Genomic DNA, 22,204 nt, shown 5'->3' on the forward strand with positions numbered 1-22,204 from the left:
GTACTGTTATCTGTAAAATAATTTTGTTTAATATAGTCTGTTTACCTTCTTAATGAGAAGGGGTCTTGGTCTTACTGGTTGTGTTAAAAGAATGGCATAGAAAGTTTGTGGTAAAATCAAAATTCTTGGTGTTTCATTAACATTAATCATTTTACAACACCTGAAAGTGCGCTAGGCACCTCAGAATGCAGATAAGAACACAGTCCCATCTTAAAACGTAAGGCCCCGATCCTTTAAATATTACTATTAAATATTTCTTTTAGGACAGAGCCCAAAGGCCTATGCTCCATTGTACTGGGCTCTGAACACATACAGACGACACAATCCCTGCTCTTAACATGAATTGTCCCCTTAAACTCAATGCTATTACTGTCCCACACTCTAATTCAGGAGTACAGGAGTCAGGATTTTGGCTGCCTTCACCAAAAGGGAAGGGCCACCAGGACTGTTCTCACCCTCATAAACCATCAGAGTGGTTTGGAATATCCAAACCAAATGGGTTGTTTGAAAGACCATCTCATCCTTTGTCTAGCCCTGCACTTAGGGTTTGTTCCTGCTCCCATTAAAATGTAGCTATTGGCTTAAATGGGACCAGAACAGGGTCTTTAATGTATGATTTACTCTGCAACCTGTTCACATGAAAGTAACAGGCCATTCATTCTGTGAGGTACTAATCACTCTCAACTCTTGTTGATCTCAGTGGAAGTTGATGGTGCTCAGTGAGTCGCAAGGTCCAAGTGGAGGCAATGGCTGATATGAGCCCATAATGCATATAGCTAACAATGGTCTGAAGATATCCAGGTCTCACTGGAATAAAAAGGAAGGATGCAAGGAGTATTTTCAGGATGGGCAATGCTCATGTCTATCACTTGCTCAGATAGTGACATTTTAACAGAAGACATTATCAGATGTTTGGAGGTTGAGTTAAATGCAGGTTCAACCTAAAAAAATACCATAATTGTTTAAGGCACAAAAAAAAGGTTTGTGACATGAAGCCACGGAGTGTAATTTTATTTGAAGTTCAGAGGAAATGACATCCCATATTATCTATCATAACAGACAGACAATTAAAAAACAAACAAACAAACACAAATCAACGAGAAAGGAGGAATGCCATTTATGGAAAAAGGAGTGAAAACACAAAAGATTTGACCCAGTGTCTAGGGAAGTCAACTCATGTCTTTCCACTGACTTCACTGGGCTTTGGATCAGACCCAGATGGAGCTAACACAAAGGAAAGCCAATTGTACAATAAAAAGAGGAGAGAAATAAAGGGAAAGAAAAATCCAGTGCCTAGAATAACTGAGTTCCAATCCTGATTGAGGGCTCTAGGTGCTACTGTGGTGTAAACAACACTACAGTAAATTCACTCCAGTACAGAGGGGTATCCAATTCATTATTCACCACTTCAACTGTTTTGTTTAGTCCAGAAACCCAATACCCTGCTTTCTTCTCAGTATGGGTATCTCTGGAATCACAAGGAAGAAGTCCTGCCCCAGGCTGTGGGGGAAAACAAGATTTATTTTACAACGTTATTTTAAAATTTCACAGCTCTCTCTGCTTATGTGTCAATAATTAGAAACTATGAACAGAGAATAATATAAACAGAAAGAATATGACTAATCACCTAATAATTAACACTTATTCAGCACTTCTCATGTTCAAAGCATTTGACATTCATTAACTAATTAATCCTCAGAAAAAAATTATTAAGTAGGTAAATATCATCCTCCTTTCAATGATGGGGAAATTGAAGCAGAGAAGATTTAGGGTAAAATTTTCAAAAGTGCCTAAGTCTCAAAGTAACTGTGGCCCAGATCCCCAAAGGTATTTAGGCTCCTAACTTCCAGAGCAATCTGATTCTTTGAGGATCTGGGCCTTATACACTTAGGAGCCCAAGCATTACTGAAAGCCCCATTTGAAAATGTTACCCTTAGTGACTCACCCACTTGACAAAGGATGTTGGTACCAGAAGCAGGATTAAAATCCAGAAATAAGGAATTTCTGACTTCCCGCCCCAGATCAGCTAATAATAAAAGACTGGCAGAAATCCCCACCACTGAAGCTGTTGTATGGCTGCTTGCTCAGAGGGATTCTTGCACACAAAGCCGGGATTCCATAGCACTGTGGGAAGTGAAACAAAAGTCAATACAATTTAGAGCTACATTCAGTTTTGGCAGAGTGCCGATAGTGTGTTTCCCCCCATATTTCTGCTTCCAGATTTGTATGCCTTTTACTTTGCACAATAGTTTTGTAATGTGGAAACTAAAGACTCAATTCTCCATTTGTCCCAAGAGATCATCAGTGCACAAATGGAAGAGAAGTTCAGGAAAGTTATAAGTGCTCCCTACCAAAGGCTTTTTCACTGGCAAGAACAGTTCCACCCAATAATAATATTTCATAGACAGTAATTTCCATTAGACTGGAAAGCTCAGTGCAAATGATTGAACTGTGTCGTTTTGGAAGTGATCACACACAATAGATGAGGAAGGAAAATATATCTCAAAAATGACTTTGGCTCTGACCCTGTTCCCACTGAAGCTGATAGAAAAACTCCCACTGACTTCCATGGGAGTAGGATATTGTGTTAATTGCAGTTTGTTTTTATTTGCCACACTTTTTATGATCTTACACAGCTTCTGAGAGACATGGAGCTAAATGCCTGGAAAAGTTATTTCAAGTGCTTTCCCTCAGTGATGTGCTGCTAATCTCTTAACACAGGACTCCTACAATTTCTTTCCGCATGGCCTGTACTAAACCCAAAGTGCCATGGGTAAATGCCATGCAGAGAGATGGACTGAGGGATAGGGGGAATCTATTCATTCCTTTTCCCAGTTAAACAAAAATGCCTTCTCATAAAAAAGAAGGGAAGTGACACTACTTGGCAAAGTAAACTTCTAAAGTGCATTTCACTGGAATTGTTTATACTTTTTCCTGAAAAAGAAACCTAGCCAAATGCCATTCTTAGTTACATCTTTGTAACTCCAGAGCAAAGCTGCTGAAGTCAGCAGAGTTACTTTGGACTATTGATGTTAAACCTGAGAGTTGAATTCAGCCTACTGAGTATACTGAGAGCATAACTCAACATTGTGTAGCGTGAAGTTGGGGAGAAGGGCAAGAACTCTTTGGGGGAGTTTGGAGATATCCTTCACTAGGACATCACTTAAAAAAAACTCCTGCAATTTGATGAAATGTGGTCCAATTCAAAGGTGAAATATTTGCACTTCAGGCATATTTTTATGAGCTGAAGAACTAAGTCATCGCCAGCGGGGATGAATTAGCAAAGTCCAAATGAAGACAAGGAAACCATTCCAATCTTCCTTTCAGTTTGGTGGCAGAAGAGACTCCCTCACAACACATCACTGCTTTTCCCATTGAACCCTAAAATCCACTTACTTGGAATAAACCTGGATAAAGAGCTAACCCAACCAAAAGGCATGTGTGTTTGGTATTTACTTACATTGGCTAAAATTTTTATCTATCTGCCTGCCTGCCTGCCTACCTACCTATCTATCTGCAATACTAATAAAACAACAGTACTAATAAAATGTAACACTATATAGAACTTTCTATAGTCAATCTATTTAAACCTCATGACAACACAGCAAGGCAGATAGTATTATCATCCACATTATACAGATGGGGAAATTGAAACAAAGAGGTTTTAGTGACTTGACAAAAGTCAATGTCCAATCCAGGATTTGAACTCAGGAATTCCTGGCTCCCAGGCCCAAGTACAAACCTCTAGAGGATGATAAAAGAAGGGAAGAAAAACACCATCACCCAAATTGCTGTATGGTTTTCTCTAGCACATGCATCTATTTGGCTCAAATCTTGTTTAGCTTTTACTTTCCATAAATAAATTTAGGGCCTGATCCACAGAAGGTGATGGGAAAGCGCCCAGTGAGTTTGACAAGATTTGGACCAGGGCCTCAGTTTCCAGATTTATTGTGTAAAGCCGGGCCCCCCACATGGGGGGGGGGGGGAAAGGAAGGGTACACTTTCCTGGGACCCGGGGGGGCTGGCCCAGGTTGCAACCCCCATGGGTATGTGTGTGGGAGGGGGCTTGTGTTACAAGTTTGTACTGGGCCTGAAGAAATTATGCTTGGGCCCTGGTGTAAAGATAGCACCTGTGAAACAAAGAGATTTCATCCTGATCCTTTTCAGCGTGTTCTCACAGTGTGGTTAAAGACATACAATTCCTGGAGCATAAATGTACAAACTGTCTGCTTGTATGACCTGAAAATATACATTAACAGGAAACAACCCCTGCCTGAGTATGACAGGGATCTGGCCATGTGTGTGGGTGATACTCTCTCTAATTGTTTATACCCATAACCCTGTATGTATGTGAATGGCATAAATTTAGAAACCAAAATAAAGCCTTAGCAAGATCTTTCATTATATGAACACTAGTCTAGTCATTTTGGAACCACAAAAAGCTTTTTTTAGGGAAAACATCCCTCTAGAGGCTAACGGAAGTGTGGGGGTGCTGGATTCCCGGTGACACCTTATGACATCATTCACCCTGTGAGAGTGCTGATTGGTCACCACATCTGCAGCAGAGTTTAAATTCATGCACTAGTAGAGGAGTCTCCAGCTACCAAAGCAACACGGTGATACAGGTAATTAACTGATCCTATGCCTTTACGAGATCCAAGTGCAAAAGCTAAGAAGTCCTGAAGAAAGCCTGGGTGACGTGCATACAGAGGTAACTATTTTAATTTCTTTGGTTTATTCTGCCAGTGTAGTAAGTGAAAAATGAAACAGCATGTACATGTTAACAATTATCGATCAGTGGTTTAGAGAAAAGCACAACAGAACATCTCAAAGAGGAAGAGGAGCAATCGGCAGATTATTTTCTTAGGAAAAAGCAAAAGCTCATCTCTCACTTTCAGATCTGTATGCACTTATTTAAGATAGTAAAATAATGTAGTGTTTCCTTCCTAGAGCACATTTATCTGTTTGTTTTTGTGTCACATGTTTATCTGATTTACCCCGTGTATAAATCTGTGAGTAAAAGTATTTTTATATGTGAGGCCTTATACTTCTGATTTTTTCTGCCTTGGGGAAAAAAATCCAGCTAATTTCTGACAGAGCTGTGATGTTAGATTATTCCATGTTTAATAGACTCTATGCAAAAGGATATATCTGAGACTAAGACACTGTGGAGCAGATTCTGCCCCCTTTACTTTCATTGCCTAACACTGTGCTCCACAATCATTGTGTAGTTAGATGCTACTTAGTGTGAGTCAGGCAGAATCAGGCCCTCTGTTAGTTTAAAAGAGTGAAAATGTGTTTACTTACTTCTTGCAAAGTTCATGGTTTATGTTGCACCCGAGGGTTTAATTTTGAAATAAAATGATTACTTAAATCCACTCCTAAATCTGTTCTTTGTGAAGAGTTAGAGTGATTCAGTGAGACTGGATTTGTACCTTCCAGTGCTTAGCTATCCCATTCTAGAATTTTGATTGGGAACCACAGATGATTTTGTGCCAGGCTCTGTGTGATTTTCTCTACTATTAATTTAGGATGAAAATGCAAGTGTTAAGACAAGGTACTAATAACATTAGACAATATTGGTACTGTGGCCATGACCTTGTGGTACTAAACTTTTTAACAAGCTGATTATTAGCATTGGGTGGCACAGCCGTTATGGAACTAGCGGATGACAAACTATTTTGCACTCTGTCATTAAAGTTTAATCAAGAAAAATCTGCACTTCACTAGGTATCGTCTATTCCAAACCAAAATAAAACCTAAATTTGAAATTTAACTGAATCTTTATGGCCCAGCTTCAAAAGCCACTAATGACTTTGGGTGCCAGACAAGAGCACGTTAAAGGGGACAGATTTTCAGAGGACAGGTGCTCAGCACTCTTTCCAAATCAGGCCCTTTTAAGGTGTCTCAAATTGGGCACCAGAACCAATGGAAGCTTTTGAAAATCTTACATGCTTATAATCAATCATCCTGAATTGTAATTAGGAGCATGTATAAATACCTTTTGTAACATCCCTAACTTCATTGCAGTTACAGACACCATAATCAATATGAAGATAGTATTCCTGTTAATCTTCCTCTGGGCTGTATCCTGGGCTTATCCTGTAAGTACTTATTATAAAATCATTAAAACCCCAATGCTCCGCATATTAAGTATGCTCAAGACATTCTGTACGACTTCTGTTCATTCATAATTTGTCTTTTCAATATATGTAGGTCCCCAGCGTTCACAACACCCATTCCAGGAGTTCTGAAGAACAGGGGGTAAGTAGATTATCAGGTGTTTTTCAAAAGACTCTATTTCAGCAAATAGCTTGTGAAACAGTATTGTAAAGCAGACCTAGTTTCTGGTTAATTGTGCTCAAAACACTGCTTTAAAATAGCTATCACATCTCTATATACATTTTTTCAAAGTCATTTAAATTCATAAAGGTTTCAGCCAATTCTACATACACCCTCCCTGCCACACACACACATGTGGAGATGATAACTGTGATAAATTGCAGTGCCATATGATAAATGAATACGTTACATGCTTTCGGCCATCTCAGCCACGTGCTGCCCACTAATCCATTCCCACGGGATTTACTGTAACAATCCAAAGATCTGAACAGCTTTAGATAGCTGCCATTTGAAATTGGAATACTGGCAGAGGAATGTTTCTGCCTTCACCACCCAAATATGGAATTTCTCCCTGATCTTTCCCCAACGCAAGGCACAGGACAGGCAAAGTTCAGCCTTGGACCAGTAACTATTTTTCTAGATGTAAAATGTCACAGCTTTGAAGTTTGGCAGCTCCCAAACCTGCAGCGCTACAAATGGGAACTTTATCTACTGGAAAGAAGGAAGTCCCATCTCCCCCGGTCAGCAACCAATCATTTCCTCTGGAAGCTTATACTTTCTAAAAGTTCTAAAAATTGGAACGGGTATACTCCAAACCACTAGTGGTTTTGGTTTTCCTGAGCCCAAAAGCCTCCCACAGTTTCACAAATCTCTACCAATGACATTTAAGATTATAACTCTGAATCCTTTCTGGATATAATTTTGAATGATCACTTTTTTGTAAAAAAAACCAGACTAGTTCATCTGAAATGCCAGCCGCATCTTTGGTAACTATAAGAAAAACAGTCCTTTATTTTATTCAAACTTAAACTGAAATTACTTCAATATAAATAGTCTCAGAGTGCTCCAAAATGCATGAGCTTTTATTAAAACAGAGTCATCAACACACACCTCTCTTTTACCCAATAGAAACGGCAAAATGAAGCATAATCAAATGTTTGGGGTTTCTTGCATAAGGCAAGCTGTAGTTCATTCGAAACAGATAAAAGCAGTGCAGAGGAACAGATAATTAAAAGGGTTTTCAGTGCTTTCCTGACAGACAGCCAAGCAGTAATAAGCAGTTTATTTTACACGAATGGACATAGTGTGGCCCTTACAATGGCATCAGTAAAACTGCAATAACATTTGCTTAATCGAAGTACCTTTGTTTCACCTTTTGTCCAGGACACAATAAGCGAAGAAAGTCTGAATGAGGAGGCAGATTCTGTTGGCAACAATGATGAAGATACCGACAGCAGCTCTAAAAGCAGGGAAGAAATTGGAGGAGAGGACTCCATTGCTGATGAACATGATGGCATCGTACAAGAGACTGATGAAAGTCATCTAGATGATGTTGACACAAATGATGTTGATGAAAGGAGCACTCAGGACACTGAAGATGATGACAGTTTCAGAATTAAGCAGGTTCAGCGTAAGAATTGGGCTTATCATACAGATTCTGGTGAACTTGATGATGTGGAAGAAGTAGATGAAAATAGCTATGGAGATCAATCGACTGAGAAAAACTCTCTGGTAAGTATACATAGCTCTCCTGTATGAGGCTCAGTTTCCTAGCAGATAAAATGATTCTTTTGCCAGTTGTCTGAGCAGAAAAAGTGGTTAGCAGTCTTAATTCAATCTGCTGTAAACACAGGGCTACAGCATAACACATCACAGATAATTTGCTGTAAATTAGCAGTTATCAGATCAGGCTCTGTTTTCAAGAGACAGGATTGTGCTAACTGAATTTTGGATAACAAATTTGGTTTTGGGTAAGTGTATGGGAAATAAGAAAAAGAATATGTCTCATCTGGCATTATAATGGGATTAGTGTGTCCATTAAAGACAAACAAATTGGATTTATTTGAAATTCATATATATGCAAAATTATTGCAGGAGAAATTTGACAACATGGAAAAACATAACCAAAATATAAAATTGTGTAAAATTTTATCTGAAATGAAATCCTACCCCCTTTTCTTACCACTAGATTATAATCCTTCCCATTCAATCACGTGAAAAATGTTGTCTAGATACCTAATGGATCTGTATGTATACGGAAAGCATTATTTTCTTATATCTTTACTGTCCAAAGCATAAAAACTCACAACTTATCCATGGGCCAGATTTTCAAAACAGCTCAGTATCAGCAGCTCCCATTTTTTATTGCACAAATGGGCCTGAAATCAATTACTATACATTTAAATCCAACACTGGTCCAAGATTTTCCAAAGAGTGCAGCACCTAGCAGCTACTATGGAGTCCATGTGAAAGCTCTGGCTTTTTACAGAATGGTGCAATGGGCTATATCACTGCTTTTAGTGTTTTGGACCATTACTGTAGAATACTATAGTAGTTTTATTAAGGCACATGCAATTACATGAAGAGATGGAACAAACAAAATTCCTGTGTCCAAACACCGGGAACTTCAAAAGAATGTTGTGGCTCGAGCTATATTACATCACATCATGTTCTCGTTATAATGAGTATGAGGGACCTCTGTCATCCCAAACCACATAATGCCATAAACTAAAATTCTCCACTCTCCTGCCATAAATCCATTTATGACACACATTTTAAACTAGTGGATTACTTGTTTACAGTATCTAAACTGAATTCTAGTAGAGCAGCAACTTCTAGGGGGATGTATTTTTAAGACTCCTAAAATTTTAACTGAAATAACATGACCATTATTATTTTATTTGGTGGTTTGAAATCTGATTTGTTAGATATACATTTTAAGGCATACTGGACCAAATTCTGCTCTCAGTTACACCTATGTTACATTACAACTTTTGATGGAGTAGCATGGGTATAAATGAGAATAATATTTGGCCTACACAATTTAGTAAATGAATAGCATTTATAAAATACACAAAGGAAGTGTTTACAATAATTTCTCTTTGCTGCATGTATAGGAGGATGTAAATGAGATTCCTGATATTGACAGCAATGACAATGGAGATCACCATTGGAGGGACAGCAGAGTATCAGAAGAAAATGATGACATTGAAAATGATAGATTTCTTTATAACTCCAATGGACTCGACTCTAACAACGGGGACAAGCAAAGAAGTTACCTGACAGATGAGGAAGATGAGAGCGGAGATGACACCTTTGATGAAAATAATGAGGAAGATGTTAATGGGGCAGACATTAGATACACTGTACGTCCCACTGGAATAGATGAGCATAATGCAGTTGCTGATGGAGATCTAGATGGTGACAGCAGAGCTCCTGCTATTGGGAAAAAAGATAGAGACAGTAGCAGTAGCAGTAGCAGCAGCAGCAGCAGCAGCAGCGAGAGCAGAAGCCTTGATAATGGGGAGGATGCCAGTCGCTTTTCTGATAGTGGCAGTAATGGCAGGCATCACCACAACAAAGGAAATGGAGGCAGTAGTGCCAGTGCCAGCAGTAGCCAAGAGGAGAGAGATGATTTTGATTATGAAGGAATGCAGGGTGATGACCCATCCATCTTTGAGAGGGATGGCAGCAATTCCCACATGATTCATGGTGTCACTCATTCTAAAGAGAGCAGCCAAGAAACCAGTAGGGAGCACGGCAACAGCAAGCAGAAAAGCAGCAATAAGTCACTGAAACACTCCCAGAGCCATGTGTTCCAAAATGGCGGCGACACTTTAGAAGAGGATGATAGCGCAGAGCACGATGACAGCAAATCCACTGATGCAGATGACAACTCCAGAGAGGACAGCAAGTCCACGGAAGACAACAGTAGTTCTGAAGAACATGTCGCCAGCCACTCCAGGGAGGATGTTGTTAGCCAGTCAAAGGAAAATGTCACCAGTCGTTCCAGGGAGGAAGTCACCAGCCATTCAAGTGAAGAAAGTAGGGAATCCCAAGAAGAAATTGAGGAAAAGTCCAAAGACATGGATAGTAAATCAGATGAACATAGCGGGAGCAAATCTAAAGAAGGGCAGGAAGACAGAGACTCCCAGGAGGATGGCAGCAAGACATCAGAAAGTGACAGTGAATCCACAGAAGACAAGAGCAAATCAAGCGAACAGAGTAAATCCACAGAGGACAGCGTGGAATCAGAAGATAAGAATGATTCTATTCACGATAAGGATGGACCTTCTCACAGTAAATCGGTTGAGAGCAAAAGTGCTTCACAAGAGAGCAATAGCAGTGAAGAGGGCAATGCCAGTGATTCGAATGAAATCAGTTCTGAAGAGCTGCAAGGCCGAGACAGCGAGTCTGCAGAAACTAATGATAGTGAATCCAAAGAAGTGGAACATAGTCACTCTAGAGAAAGAGACAGTTCATCCAGAGAGCACACTGCCAATTCAAGCCAATCAGCCAGCCATGAAGATGACAGTATATCAAGGAGCATTGAAATTGAAAGCAGAAAGCTAATGCTTGATGTTTACCACAACAAACCCATTGGTGATTTTGATGACAATGACTGCCAGGATGGGTATTAAAATGTACATTAAAAATCCAACTATATATGACTTGTTGGGGGAGAGATAGGGAGGGAGGGCAGGGAGGGAAAAATATTTTAATTTATTTACCATATAGACAGCATGAAGATCAGCTGTTCCATCTGAGAAATATTCTGTGAACAATAAGGGCATGATGATTCTGTAGGATTTCACTATTTCAGCTGGTGTTTGCCCAATGTGAAAGGAAATGAAAAATGATACTTTAAATATGAAAAGGATAAATCTAAGTGAGAAGCTGATTTATGATCCTAGAACTGAATTAGTACCCCCAAAAAAAAGGAAAAGCTAAATATTAGTTAGGAAAAGTGTTTGCAATCTAAATCAAATCTTGTATTTTTCAGTGAAGATTAAGAGATAAAGCTAACACAGAGATGTGTCTATGTTCTCCTATTGTGTTATTTCCATTAACGTTGTTAGGAGCAATGCCTGAGAATTAAGGAGAGAATGGATGCTTATATTTGTTACACAAATATTTGCATCTATACCTTCCTTAGATTCATTTGTCTACAGTCCAAATGAACTTTAAATTAACTGCCACTACTGCACATAACAAGCAAAGCAGATGGTCACTGCATGTACACTTCATGTGGACTTCAACTTAGTTTGTTATACAGTGTATGAAGTATCACTTCAGTATGGGATGTATGTAATATTTTGTAATAAATGTACAGAAAACGTGTTGTATCCTTTTGCATTGATAGTATTACTTTTTCAAAGTTAAAAATAATCTTGTCTGACTTCCCTAATTAATATTAAAAACACCAGAATAAAGAGTTACATGGTTTGAATTTTTACTATTAGGTTAAAATGAAATGTTATTACTTTGGGTTCAAACTGCAGTGGACAGAAACAAAGGGAGTTCTGAAACTGATAACTTTAACATATGCAGCATAGCTGACTCAGACGGACATACCACTTAAGGAAAAATAGGGCCTGACTCTGATCTCACACTGTTTTTATACCAGTGTAACTCTACTGACTTCAGTGGAGTCATTCTTGACTTACTCTCACACCAATGAGACCATATCCATACCCTATATTTCTGCTGATTTTGCAGCAGGAGGCCAGCATTTTGAAGCATCCCTCTTCAAAGTGTCACTTTCAAAAAGAGATGCTAGGTGGAATATTATTGCACCATCAGAGAATCATCATTCTCTAATGCTCCATTACCATTCTCAGATGTCCAGCATATCAGCACAGCAGCCACCGCTAAATGCACAGGGAGTGCAGATCTCTCTATGCTAGACCAAACCAAGGACGGTCCTGTGCTCAGAGGTGCACACACATACATACTCTGTTGACCCTGACTGACCCACCTCTGTTCAATCATTATAATTTAAAAGCTTAGCAATCACATAGGGCTGAATTCTCCTATTGCCAGTACTGGAAGGTAGAAAGACCAAGAGGAGTACAACTCTGAACATGACCGAGGATGTGGAGTTTTCTTAGCATTTTCTTCTCTCCATACACAACATGCACCTATATGGACGTGCTAGTGACAAGATGAACCTGTGCACAGAAGATGACAGCCCTTCTGTATTCTGCTCACATCCTCTAATGTTGCTTAGGAGAAGGAGGACAACAGGAACATTCGGAAGGCTGGGGCAGTGGACAGAAGGCATGATGGGGAAGCTGGGAGGAAGGGAGCAGTCAGGAGTGTGACCACACATTGGTGATAGAAGAAAAAAATGGGGAGAAAAGGAAAGGGAGATTAATGAACAAGACAAGGGGGAGCTGAGAATGCAACTGGCAAGGATTGCTGTTTGCCAGAGGCTGGGAAGGGCTGATGGGATGGATCACTTGATGATCACCTGTTCTATTCATTCTCTCTGAAGCACCTGGCTTTGGCCACTGTCAGAAGACAGGATACTGGGCTAGATGGACCACTGGTTTGACCCAGTATGGCCATGCTTATGTTCTTAACTGGGTTTTAGTAATGGTGCCAGGGGTGGGAAGGGAGAATGAACAAAAGGATGCTGAAGCTGGAGTGAGTAGGAATGAGAGTCTATCGGTGTGCTCGTAATGGTGTTGCAGGCATTAGGGTGAGAGGAGGATTACTGGCTGATCTGGACTGGGAGCTGGCGATGGTGAAAGGGAGAAGGGCAAGGAGGCTTAGAAGTCTGACCAGTCTCTCACCTACCTTCTATTTCAGAACAGAAGTTCTTCCACCTCCAATATGTTAGGAACTTAACTGTAGAGCTGTTCTCCAGCTGCGACATCCTGGCAGGTTCAAGCAGAACCTCCCTAATTGCTTTAAGCCTATGTTGACATAGCTGTTCTCACAACATCAGATTCTTCATGGAGGGCAAGTAATGCCCTTGTTAAATCCCAGCAGCATGTCTAAGTGTTTGTAGGATTGGGTCCCCTGCAAATACTTGTGATACCAAAGAACCTGGAAAGTTGAGCAGCCTCAGTTACATGCATCCCAAAAAAACAATTAAACGCATGGACCTGCGGTATGGACATGTTTCCTAATGAAAGCACATCAACTGGGTTAATTTTTGTAATTAGATGTAAAATTCTGAGGTGATCACACAGCAGTAAGAACTCTTGCTTACATGACATTCAAATTCAGTAATTGCTCCAGTTCTGAGCAATCCAGATCAGTCCTGCTTGAAATCTGGAATTAAATTCAAGCTTCCAGGTGCATGGAGACAGGAATGGGGCCAGCTCTAGAACAAATGGCTCCCCATGTGAGGAGCGTCTTCGTCACCTACCCCCACTCCATTTGTTAAACTTTTGAATACCTTATTTTTTATTGCATTTGTAGCCCATTTCACGACTTTGATACACGATTTACATGCATGATATATCACTGTTATGTAAGACGATAAATTTGCATGCTAGGATCTGTAAGTCTGTATTTATTCATGCCATATATAAGCAAATAAAATAAATTCATTTCCTCTAACCTTATAGAAACTTTTTATTTTTAAGAATAACTGAAATATACTAACATCAAGAAACTGAACTGTGCACCACATTGGGCAGACCAGTATTAAATAGTGCTACAGTAGGTAGTTCTAGGAGGTTAGTGAAAAATGAATCCACATATGGAATACATGAAACATTTTACTTCAAAACATTCTATTTTCCCTTTTGTCACTAACAACAAAAACAGCAACCCAAGCCCTGCACCCCAGGTGGTCGCCTGGGTCGCCTGTCTCTAAATCTGGCCCTGGACAGGAACATATGTAAAATACCAGCAGATAAAACTGATAAATGTTTCACCTTGATGTAAAATTCATGCAAAGGTCAAGAAGCTGTAAAATTACATTCCAGTATCTCAAATCAATCCACAAATACAGTTTGAATTATGAAAAGTCAGTATAAAATAAAATAGCTCTTATTTTGTTAACAATTTGTTCACATTACAGGTGGAGTACTGATCCCTTGATATGGAGTCATTATTTGCTGACTGAGCAAAATATGTTGCTGTGTAATTTACTTTAAGCTCAAGCACAGTCATCAATGGGAATATACATATGCTTAAAACAAAGCATGTGCTCAAGTGCTTTGCTGAATTGGGGTATGGAATCTGGGTTATGGGACTACAGAGTTTTATGGATACCTCTTCCTCTACTTTTGTCTCCTGTAAAATGATTAAGCAACAAGGGCCAAATTCTGGAAAAGAATGAAAATACACAAAAATGTCATTGGAATGTATGGGGAAAAGTTTGGAAGTGTGACATACAAAAGCCACACTGAGCATAGATCAGCTGGCCATGCCTTTGGTGTGCCAACATTTCTCTGTGCCGGACTATGTGTAGAGTTCACAGGGATGTGCTCTGTGCTGAATATGGATCAATATAGTCTCTTGTGAAAAGGTCCCTTAGAATTAACCAAATGTTAGATCGTTTATGTCTCTCTTTTAGACCATCATTCAGTGAAAAACAGAGAAGAAAAGAAAGAGATATAGAGTGAAATCCTGGCTCTGCTGAAGTCAACGGCAGTCCCATGTCTAGGGAGGAGTGATGTAAAATGGTGGGGGGAATGATCAGGTATACGCAAATAAAACATTTGTCTGCTACATATTGGCCTGTGCTGTGCAGGAGGTCAGACTAGATGATCATAATGGCCCCTTCTGACCTTAAAGGTTATGAAAATTCATGCAGCATACAATGTTAGGGCCTGTTGAAGTTAATGAGAGTCTTTCCTTTGACTTTGGATTAGCACAGGAAGTTGTCTCCATGCACTTAGGTGCCTATCTCCAAGGGAGGGGTAGGCTTAGCCCACACCAGTTGCCTACCTTTGGATAGGAACTGCCTACTGTGATGGCTTTTGTGAGTCCCGTTCTGAGGTACCAATATTTCTCCATTCATTGTACAGGGACCCTAGGTTCTGTGAGTCACAATCATTTTCCAGGTGCCTACAAATTAGGTGTGGTGATAGTCAATATCCCCATGCCTAAATTTCTTTGTGACTCTAGCCCTGACTGTTTCACATAGCACATAGCCTGTTTATTTCTTCATCTTTATATAACACAATACATAAATTAGTTCAGTAGTTTGTATTATATACACAGTAGACAGACCCTCCCTTATTCATATGTTTTGGCAACGTAGATTTATAAATTATTAGTGGACAGATGTACTTACACAGATGCATGCTGATACAGTTCCATTTAAATTCCTCTGGAGCCAGTGGTAGGTCTGCTGGGAATTAGAATAGATCTACAAATTAAAGAACCAGAAAGGAAGTTAATTCAATTTTAACGATTTATAGTATAAAAAGCTATACTTAATTTGTGGGCTCAAGTACTATCTCGAGCACTGAAAAAGCTCTAATTGACCGTCTGGTTTTACAGGATCTGACTTTTTGTTTACAAACTAATCAAAAGAGACTCTCAGACAAGTGGTGGAAAGTAATTAAGCATCTAGCTCAGGATACAGGCTATGTAACTGTATTAAAAACCATGAAATGTTTAAAAACATTGAAAAGTGAAAAAAATATTGATTAGGTGAAACCATTTAATTTAGCATTGTTATTTAGAAATATGTCACTGTAGGAAATTGTACTGTGATTTCTCAGATACCCAGCAAGTGGCGCTGCTGTTCAGATCAAATGATGCAGCCCCAGCTACCACGCTGAGTTGAGTTATAGGCCTAATGTGTAAATACCTCCAACACTCCTGGACAAAATAATGCAATGAACAGAATGGCATAGGGAATGGGATTTTTTAAATTTCTGAATTTCTCCCAAATGTATGTAATAATTTCAACAATAAGGACATGAATCTAACCTCCCGGGAATTCTAAATCTGCAACAGGGTATGCAGGACCCTATTCAGTTTCCTAATAAAAATAACCAGCCTGACACAAAGCGGCTTTAGGATTGGGGGATTGCAAAAGTTGCTGAAAACTACCATTTCATACCCACACGTATGTGACTACCACTCAGCATTCATGAGCTGGACTTCAAAATCTAGACCAAATTGGTTTGGATGTTTGAGAAAAAAGTAGTAAGTTTCTGTCCTCTGCCTCTTCTTTTCTCTCTGTTCCTCTGTGGTGCCCAGATAATACAGTGATGGGTGACAGTATAAAACTCTAAAGCAGAATATGCGTTAGTGGACAGAACACTTACAAATATTATTTACCTAGCTCTTACAATAGCCCTTGGAAATAGATAAATATCATTTCTTCATTTTATGCATGGATAGAGTGAGAATCAGAGAAGTTAAGTGATGTGCCTAAGATCACATAGCAATTTAGTTTCAGAACATGTGTAGAACCTGGGGTGGAATCCTGGTTCTGTTCAAGTCAGTGGGAGTTTTACCACTTAATGAATTGGGGTCAGGATTTCACCCCAAGAGTCTTGACTCCCAGTCCTATGCCTGTAGGCCATAATGTCTCCAAGTAAATGAAACAAAATCTCCAGGGTTGACTCTGCTCTCATTTACACACTTACACGTATGGATTAATTCCCACTGAAGTCAGTGGAGTTATATCAGTGTGACAACAAAATCAAGCCCTAAATCTCAGTCTCCCATCTGTAAAATAGGGGTACTGCTGCTTTATTTTGACTTCCACAATTTCTCACCACCTGTGTTTATGCAAGAGTATACAGCATTCAGCTGAAAATAGTGGGGCCTGTACTGAATACTGTAAGGCTTGAAGTTGTTTTCAGTTAACAAGTTGTAGGTCGAAACTCATTTAAATGGTTAACGAGCATACCTGATCCTCCAGGACAATGGCTAGTGTAAGCATCCGATGGCTCAGGAAGCCAGATGTCTTCTTAGTGATTCTAATTCCAATGAGAACAGCACATTTGCTTTTAGAATTTCTGTCTCACCTGCCACCTATCTGTAAGGACCACCCCCTTTGTCCTCCACCTTTCCCCCGCCCCGAGTGTAGCCCTAGGATGCTTGATGTAAGTAGAGTGATTAAAGTGTCTCTGCATGTATGTAACGACCATTATCACTGTTAAAACAACGAGAGTTCTGTGGCACTTTAAAGACTAACAAATTTAATATTTGTAGGCATAAGCTTTCGTGAGACTCAGCTCACTTCATCAGATGCAGAGGTAGAATGATACAGTAAATAGGAAACATAGATATACAAGTGCATAGAGAATAATGTGGGAGGTGGATGAAAACCGGGTACTTGAGGGCTAATGACAGTCATTGAGTAGGAGGTGAGAAAACTACAATCCATCAGTGATCTCCCAGAAAATATCATCCTAGCCACTATGGACGTAGAAACTCTCTACACCAACATTCCACATAAAGATGGACTACAAGCCATCAAAAACACTTTCCTCGATGATCATGTCACACCTCAAAGCTGAACTTTGTGACTTTGTCCTGATCCACAACTACTTCAGATTTGGAGCCAATCTATACCTCCAAGTCAGTGGCACAGCTATGGGCACCTGCATGGCCCCACAGTATGCCAACATTTTTATGGCTGACCTAGAACAACGCTTCCTCAAAACTCGTCCCCTAACACCTCTTCTTTACCTACGCTACATTGATGACATTTTCATCATCTGGACCCATGGGAAAGAGTCCCTCGAAGATTTTCACCAGGATTTTAATAATTTCCATCCCACTATCAACCTCAGCCTGGACCAGTCCACACAAGAAATCCATTTCCTGGACACTACAATAAAAATAAAGCATGGTCACATTAATACCATCCTATACCAAAAACCAACTGACCGCAATACGTATCTTCATGCCTCCAGCTTTCACCCTGGACACATCACACAATCTATTGTCTACAGCCAAGGCTTAAGATACAACCGGATTTGCTCCGATCCCTCAGACAAGACAAACACCTACAGGATCTCTATGAAACATTCCTAAAACTACAATACCCACCTGGAGAAGTAAAAAAACAAATTGACAGAGCCAGACGGGTACCCAGAAGTCACCTACTACAGGACAGACCCAACAAAGAAAACAACAGAACCCCACTGGTCATCACCTACAGTCCCCAGCTAAAGTCTCTCCAACACATCATTAAAGATCTACAAACTATCCTAGCAGATGATCCGTCTCTCGCTCAGGCAGTGGTCAACAGACCCATCCTGGCTTACAGACAGCCCCCCAACCTGAAGCAAATACTCACCAGCAACCATACACCCTACAAAAAGTCCAATCCAGGAACCTATCCCTGCAACAAACCCCTTTGTCAGCTCTGCCCACACATCGACTCTAGTGACAACATCACTGGTCCTAACCACATCAATCACACCGTAAGGGGCTCATTCACCTGTACATCCACTAATGTTATATATGCCATCATGTGCCAGCAATGCCCCTCTGCAATGTACATTGGCCAGACTGGACTATCACTACACAAAAGGATAAATGGACACAAATCAGACATAAAAAATAATAACATCCATAAAAGTGGGAGAACACTTTAATCTCCCAGGGCACACTGTCACTGACCTGAAAGTTGCCATACTTCTCCAAAAAAACTCCAAAAACAGACTTCAAAGAGAAACTGCTGAGTTAGAAATGATCTGCAAACTTGACACATTCAAACTGGGTTTAAACAGAGATTTGGAATGGCTCTCTCATTACAAGAGGTAATGGCTTTGCTCACCCATTCTCACCTCCTACTCAATGACTGTCATTAGCTCTCAAGTACCTGGCTTTCATCCACCTCCCCCATTATTCTCTATGCACTGGTATATCTACATTTCCTATTTACTGTATCATTCTACCTCTGCATCTGACGAAGTGAGCTGAGTCTCACGAAAGCTTATGCCTACAAATATTAAATTTGTTAGTCTTTAAAGAGCCACAGAACTCTCGTTGTTTTTGCTGTATACAGACTAACACGGCTACCCCTCTGGAACCATTATCGCTGTTGTTCTCTCTGGATGGGACAATGTCTGTATTTGTAAGTGAATAGATAAAAAATTTAAAACGTACTATGTAATCGATAAAGCATATATAATTGACCACCGTAATACCATGAAGTTGAAGCTGATTTATCAGACTTCCCAGTATTGTGAATAAACCTCTTCAGTATTGTCTGTGCTGCCTGATTCTTGGATAAAGGTACTGTAAATCACGAAGGATTCTAACTATGAGAACTGTGCAAAAATCACATTTCTTTTTCATCCATCCATCCATATCCACCTATATTCTGAAAATAACATTAACTGTTTCATACATGATGAAAAAGAAAGTTTTATAAAACCACTGATGTGTTTCTGTCTTTTTAAAACCTTTACACGTCACAAATTTGTGAGCAGTTTCAAGAAACCGGCATGCTCTCATCCAGAAGAATGAGAAAAAGACTAATATAGTCTTTTTTTTTTTTTTCCCCAAAACTATTGAAGGAATGCTGAAAAGAACCCTGGCACGTTGTTGGAAATATTTGTTAAAGATTTCATTAAGAAGATTACAGGATGGTAGCAAAATACCACACACCTCAGTATGCTACTGTTCTTTTTTTGGTAACCAAGGAGACAATGCTGCATCTGTAACATAGGGTAGTGATACTCACTCTTTAGTAAAACACTTTGAGATATACTGATGAAAAAGGCGATATAAAGTCATGGTGTTAATCCTTATTACTACTTCGCATAGCACTTACTGCTAGAAGCGTCCCACTGAAGCTTATTTTCTATTTCCTTGCTTTGACTGTAGTGGATCAACAACCCATAATCATCAGCACTACTTCCAGTAGTCCATACTTGGCAGTAAGTGCTTGCAGAATCCAGTACAAAAGTCCTTCATGAAGACATGCACTGTGTCTGAAAAAAACGTTACATCCTTTAACCTTTGCCTAGAGCTGTGGCAGCCAATCAGATCACTCTGTGTCAATACTCATGTCACAAGTTATGACTATTACTTGTTTAAAAAAAAAAAAGAACTTTTACAAAGGGATATAAGAAGTATGCGTTATACGACACCTGTCCTAGGGATCTTGGGAACAGAAACACATCTAGATACTGTGGGGCATTAAGGATAAACATCTGCCTGGACATTGTTTATACCCTCACACCTAGCTGATTCCTGGAGAACCGAGTTGAAGGTGGGCTGTATACCTTGCCAGCCAGCCCAAATCTTGCAAAACAGCTCAGCCATGTGCTTTAGAAATGAGGTCATGCAATTTGATAAAAGGTAATTTCTCTCCTACTGCTCCTGAAACTTAAAAGGAGTTTCCACCCTTTGGGCCTGATTCTCCTCTCGTTTATACGGGTGTAACTCCATTGAGTTCCACAAAATTGCTCTTCATTTGCACCAATGGGAAAGGAGAATCAAGTCCTTTAGGTCAAATCCTACAGTCCTGACTAGTCTTTCTTCAGACAACACCCTCTACCATCACCATAACCTGCAGTGAATGGTTTTATTGAATGAGGATTTGGCCCTTTATTTGCAGTCACCTAATTTATGCCCCACTCTTGTAATCAACTCAGACCCCTATGGGCAAACACCTGTGCTGTGCAGAATAATTACATTCAACAGTCCACAGGGATCCCATTCTGGGACGGGTGTCTTAATTGCTCCACAATGTATTCAGACTTTGGAATATTAAATAGCTCTGATACCACCTGTTACAAAGCAAAGAGCCCACCACAATTCTACATCATTTCTTGCTCTCTGAAGAAGAATCAAAGATTAACCCTTTTGTTTGCACCATATTTCAGATGCAATTCAGGTTTCAATCAAAGAAGAAATAACTGTAATGATTAAAATTGCAGAAAACAAGAAGTTTGGCAAGATAGTTAAAGCACTTCAGAATTTTGACAGAACTTTAGTGATTCCATGAAACTATCCATTTTTTACTAGAGGTAGCTGAATATTGGGTCTCTTTTTTTTTGTGGAAAAAAATTGAAATGCAAAAATGTTCTTCTAGCTCCATAGCTGGTCAAAATGTGGTGTGATGGTTTTGTGAAAAATGTGTCACATTTCTTCCCTGAGTAATTTTGATCATTTCTTTGACCAGCTCTATTTTTTAACGGATAACTTGAAACTATTAATTTAGTCCATCCAGGATATCAGGTCTGACTCTGCTCTCACTGAACTCAATAGCAAAAACTCCGTGGACTCCAGTGGGAACAGGGTTGGGTCCTGCTCTTTAAAAATGTGTGATTTTTTTTACGAGAGCTAAATGCCATTATTACTGTGGCATACTGCTCTCAGGGAGAGGAGCAGGAGATGCAGTGGCTCTTTGAGGTGAATATACCACAGTAATGAGGCCACACCAAAATGGCAGGGTGCACAGTAAGCAGCTTTCCCACCTCTGTCATGGCCTCTCTTCTGACAGTGTTACATTTTTTTCAGTTTACATCTGGAATGGAGAGCAATAAGCTTTCCCCCCCTTCCCAGCGCACAGAGTTCTAAATATGGTCCAAGTACCACAATGCTGTGGTCTGATCAAAATGACAGTTTTCAAACTGGTCTTTATTGCACTTGGTCCCCTTTCTCCTTCCCCACCATAGCTGGGAACTGTATTTTTAGGAGCCAGGAATGTGGCCAGATAAAATTAAATGGGGATGAGTAACTTTCAAACTGATTTAGCACACACAGTGACTGTCACATACGCCCCATTCCCTCACTGAGGGCTTTATTTTTTTCTTATATAATTGCATGGGCTTGTGGTCATCAAAAAATAGGAAAAGGGTTTTTGAACTTTTTTTATTTTTAAAATCATGGTCACTTTCTCTTTTTTTCTTGAACTCCAAGCTACATTTTTGGAACACCACAGGAATGCAGTTTAAAAAAAAGAACTTTATTTATTTCAATTTTTAAAACATCTCTCCCTATTACACCTTGGGAGGTTATGTGTACTGTTTCTTTAACTTTGCAGCAGGAAGTCAGGTGGGAGGGCCTGAAAAAAGGATCTAGGCAGAAGCTGTACAGTGAAGCAGGAAAAGATACAATATTGTCATGAACAATGCTGTTTTCCCTATTATAATAAATTGCCTTGTTCAGTATTAGAAGAAAGTGCCTA

General features: G+C 39.7%; 1 protein-coding gene and 1 long non-coding RNA gene across 3 annotated transcripts in view; one reads left to right on the forward strand and one right to left on the reverse strand.

The window, feature by feature from the left end:
- Window positions 1-976: 976 nt before the first annotated feature.
- LOC137159199 (uncharacterized) overlaps window positions 977-22,204 on the reverse strand; it is a 113,457-nt gene continuing 92,229 nt past the window's right edge. Inside the window, exons 1-4 of one of the 2 annotated variants that reach the window (XR_010921583.1) lie at window positions 19,841-19,975; window positions 15,383-15,457; window positions 1,946-2,124; window positions 977-1,500 (exon numbers count right to left, since the gene is read on the reverse strand). This is a non-coding gene — a long non-coding RNA (uncharacterized lncRNA). Of the gene's footprint in view, window positions 1,501-1,945; window positions 2,125-15,382; window positions 15,458-19,840; window positions 19,976-22,204 lie in introns of those variants that run through there. The other variant, XR_010921581.1, reaches the window with a different exon arrangement.
- DMP1 (dentin matrix acidic phosphoprotein 1) lies at window positions 6,051-10,763 on the forward strand. Its single transcript, XM_067557387.1, has 4 exons — window positions 6,051-6,104; window positions 6,217-6,264; window positions 7,507-7,854; window positions 9,240-10,763. Exons 1-4 carry the CDS (start codon window positions 6,051-6,053, stop codon window positions 10,761-10,763), a joined length of 1,974 nt encoding a protein of 657 aa, XP_067413488.1.

Source organism: Emydura macquarii, unplaced genomic scaffold, assembly GCF_026122565.2.
Source record: "Emydura macquarii macquarii isolate MOO-44397 ecotype Brisbane River unplaced genomic scaffold, CSIRO-AGI_Emac_v2 contig_1790, whole genome shotgun sequence".
In the NCBI taxonomy this organism is placed as follows: domain Eukaryota; kingdom Metazoa; phylum Chordata; order Testudines; family Chelidae; genus Emydura; species Emydura macquarii.

Coding starts and splice junctions, on each gene's coding strand:
- DMP1 (XM_067557387.1), top strand. CDS start 6,051: ATGAAGATAGTATTCCTGTTAATCTTCCTCTGGGCTGTATCCTGGGCT. Junction 6,105..6,216: donor CTGTATCCTGGGCTTATCCT/GTAAGTACTTAT, acceptor CAATATATGTAG/GTCCCCAGCGTTCACAACAC. Junction 6,265..7,506: donor GGAGTTCTGAAGAACAGGGG/GTAAGTAGATTA, acceptor CCTTTTGTCCAG/GACACAATAAGCGAAGAAAG.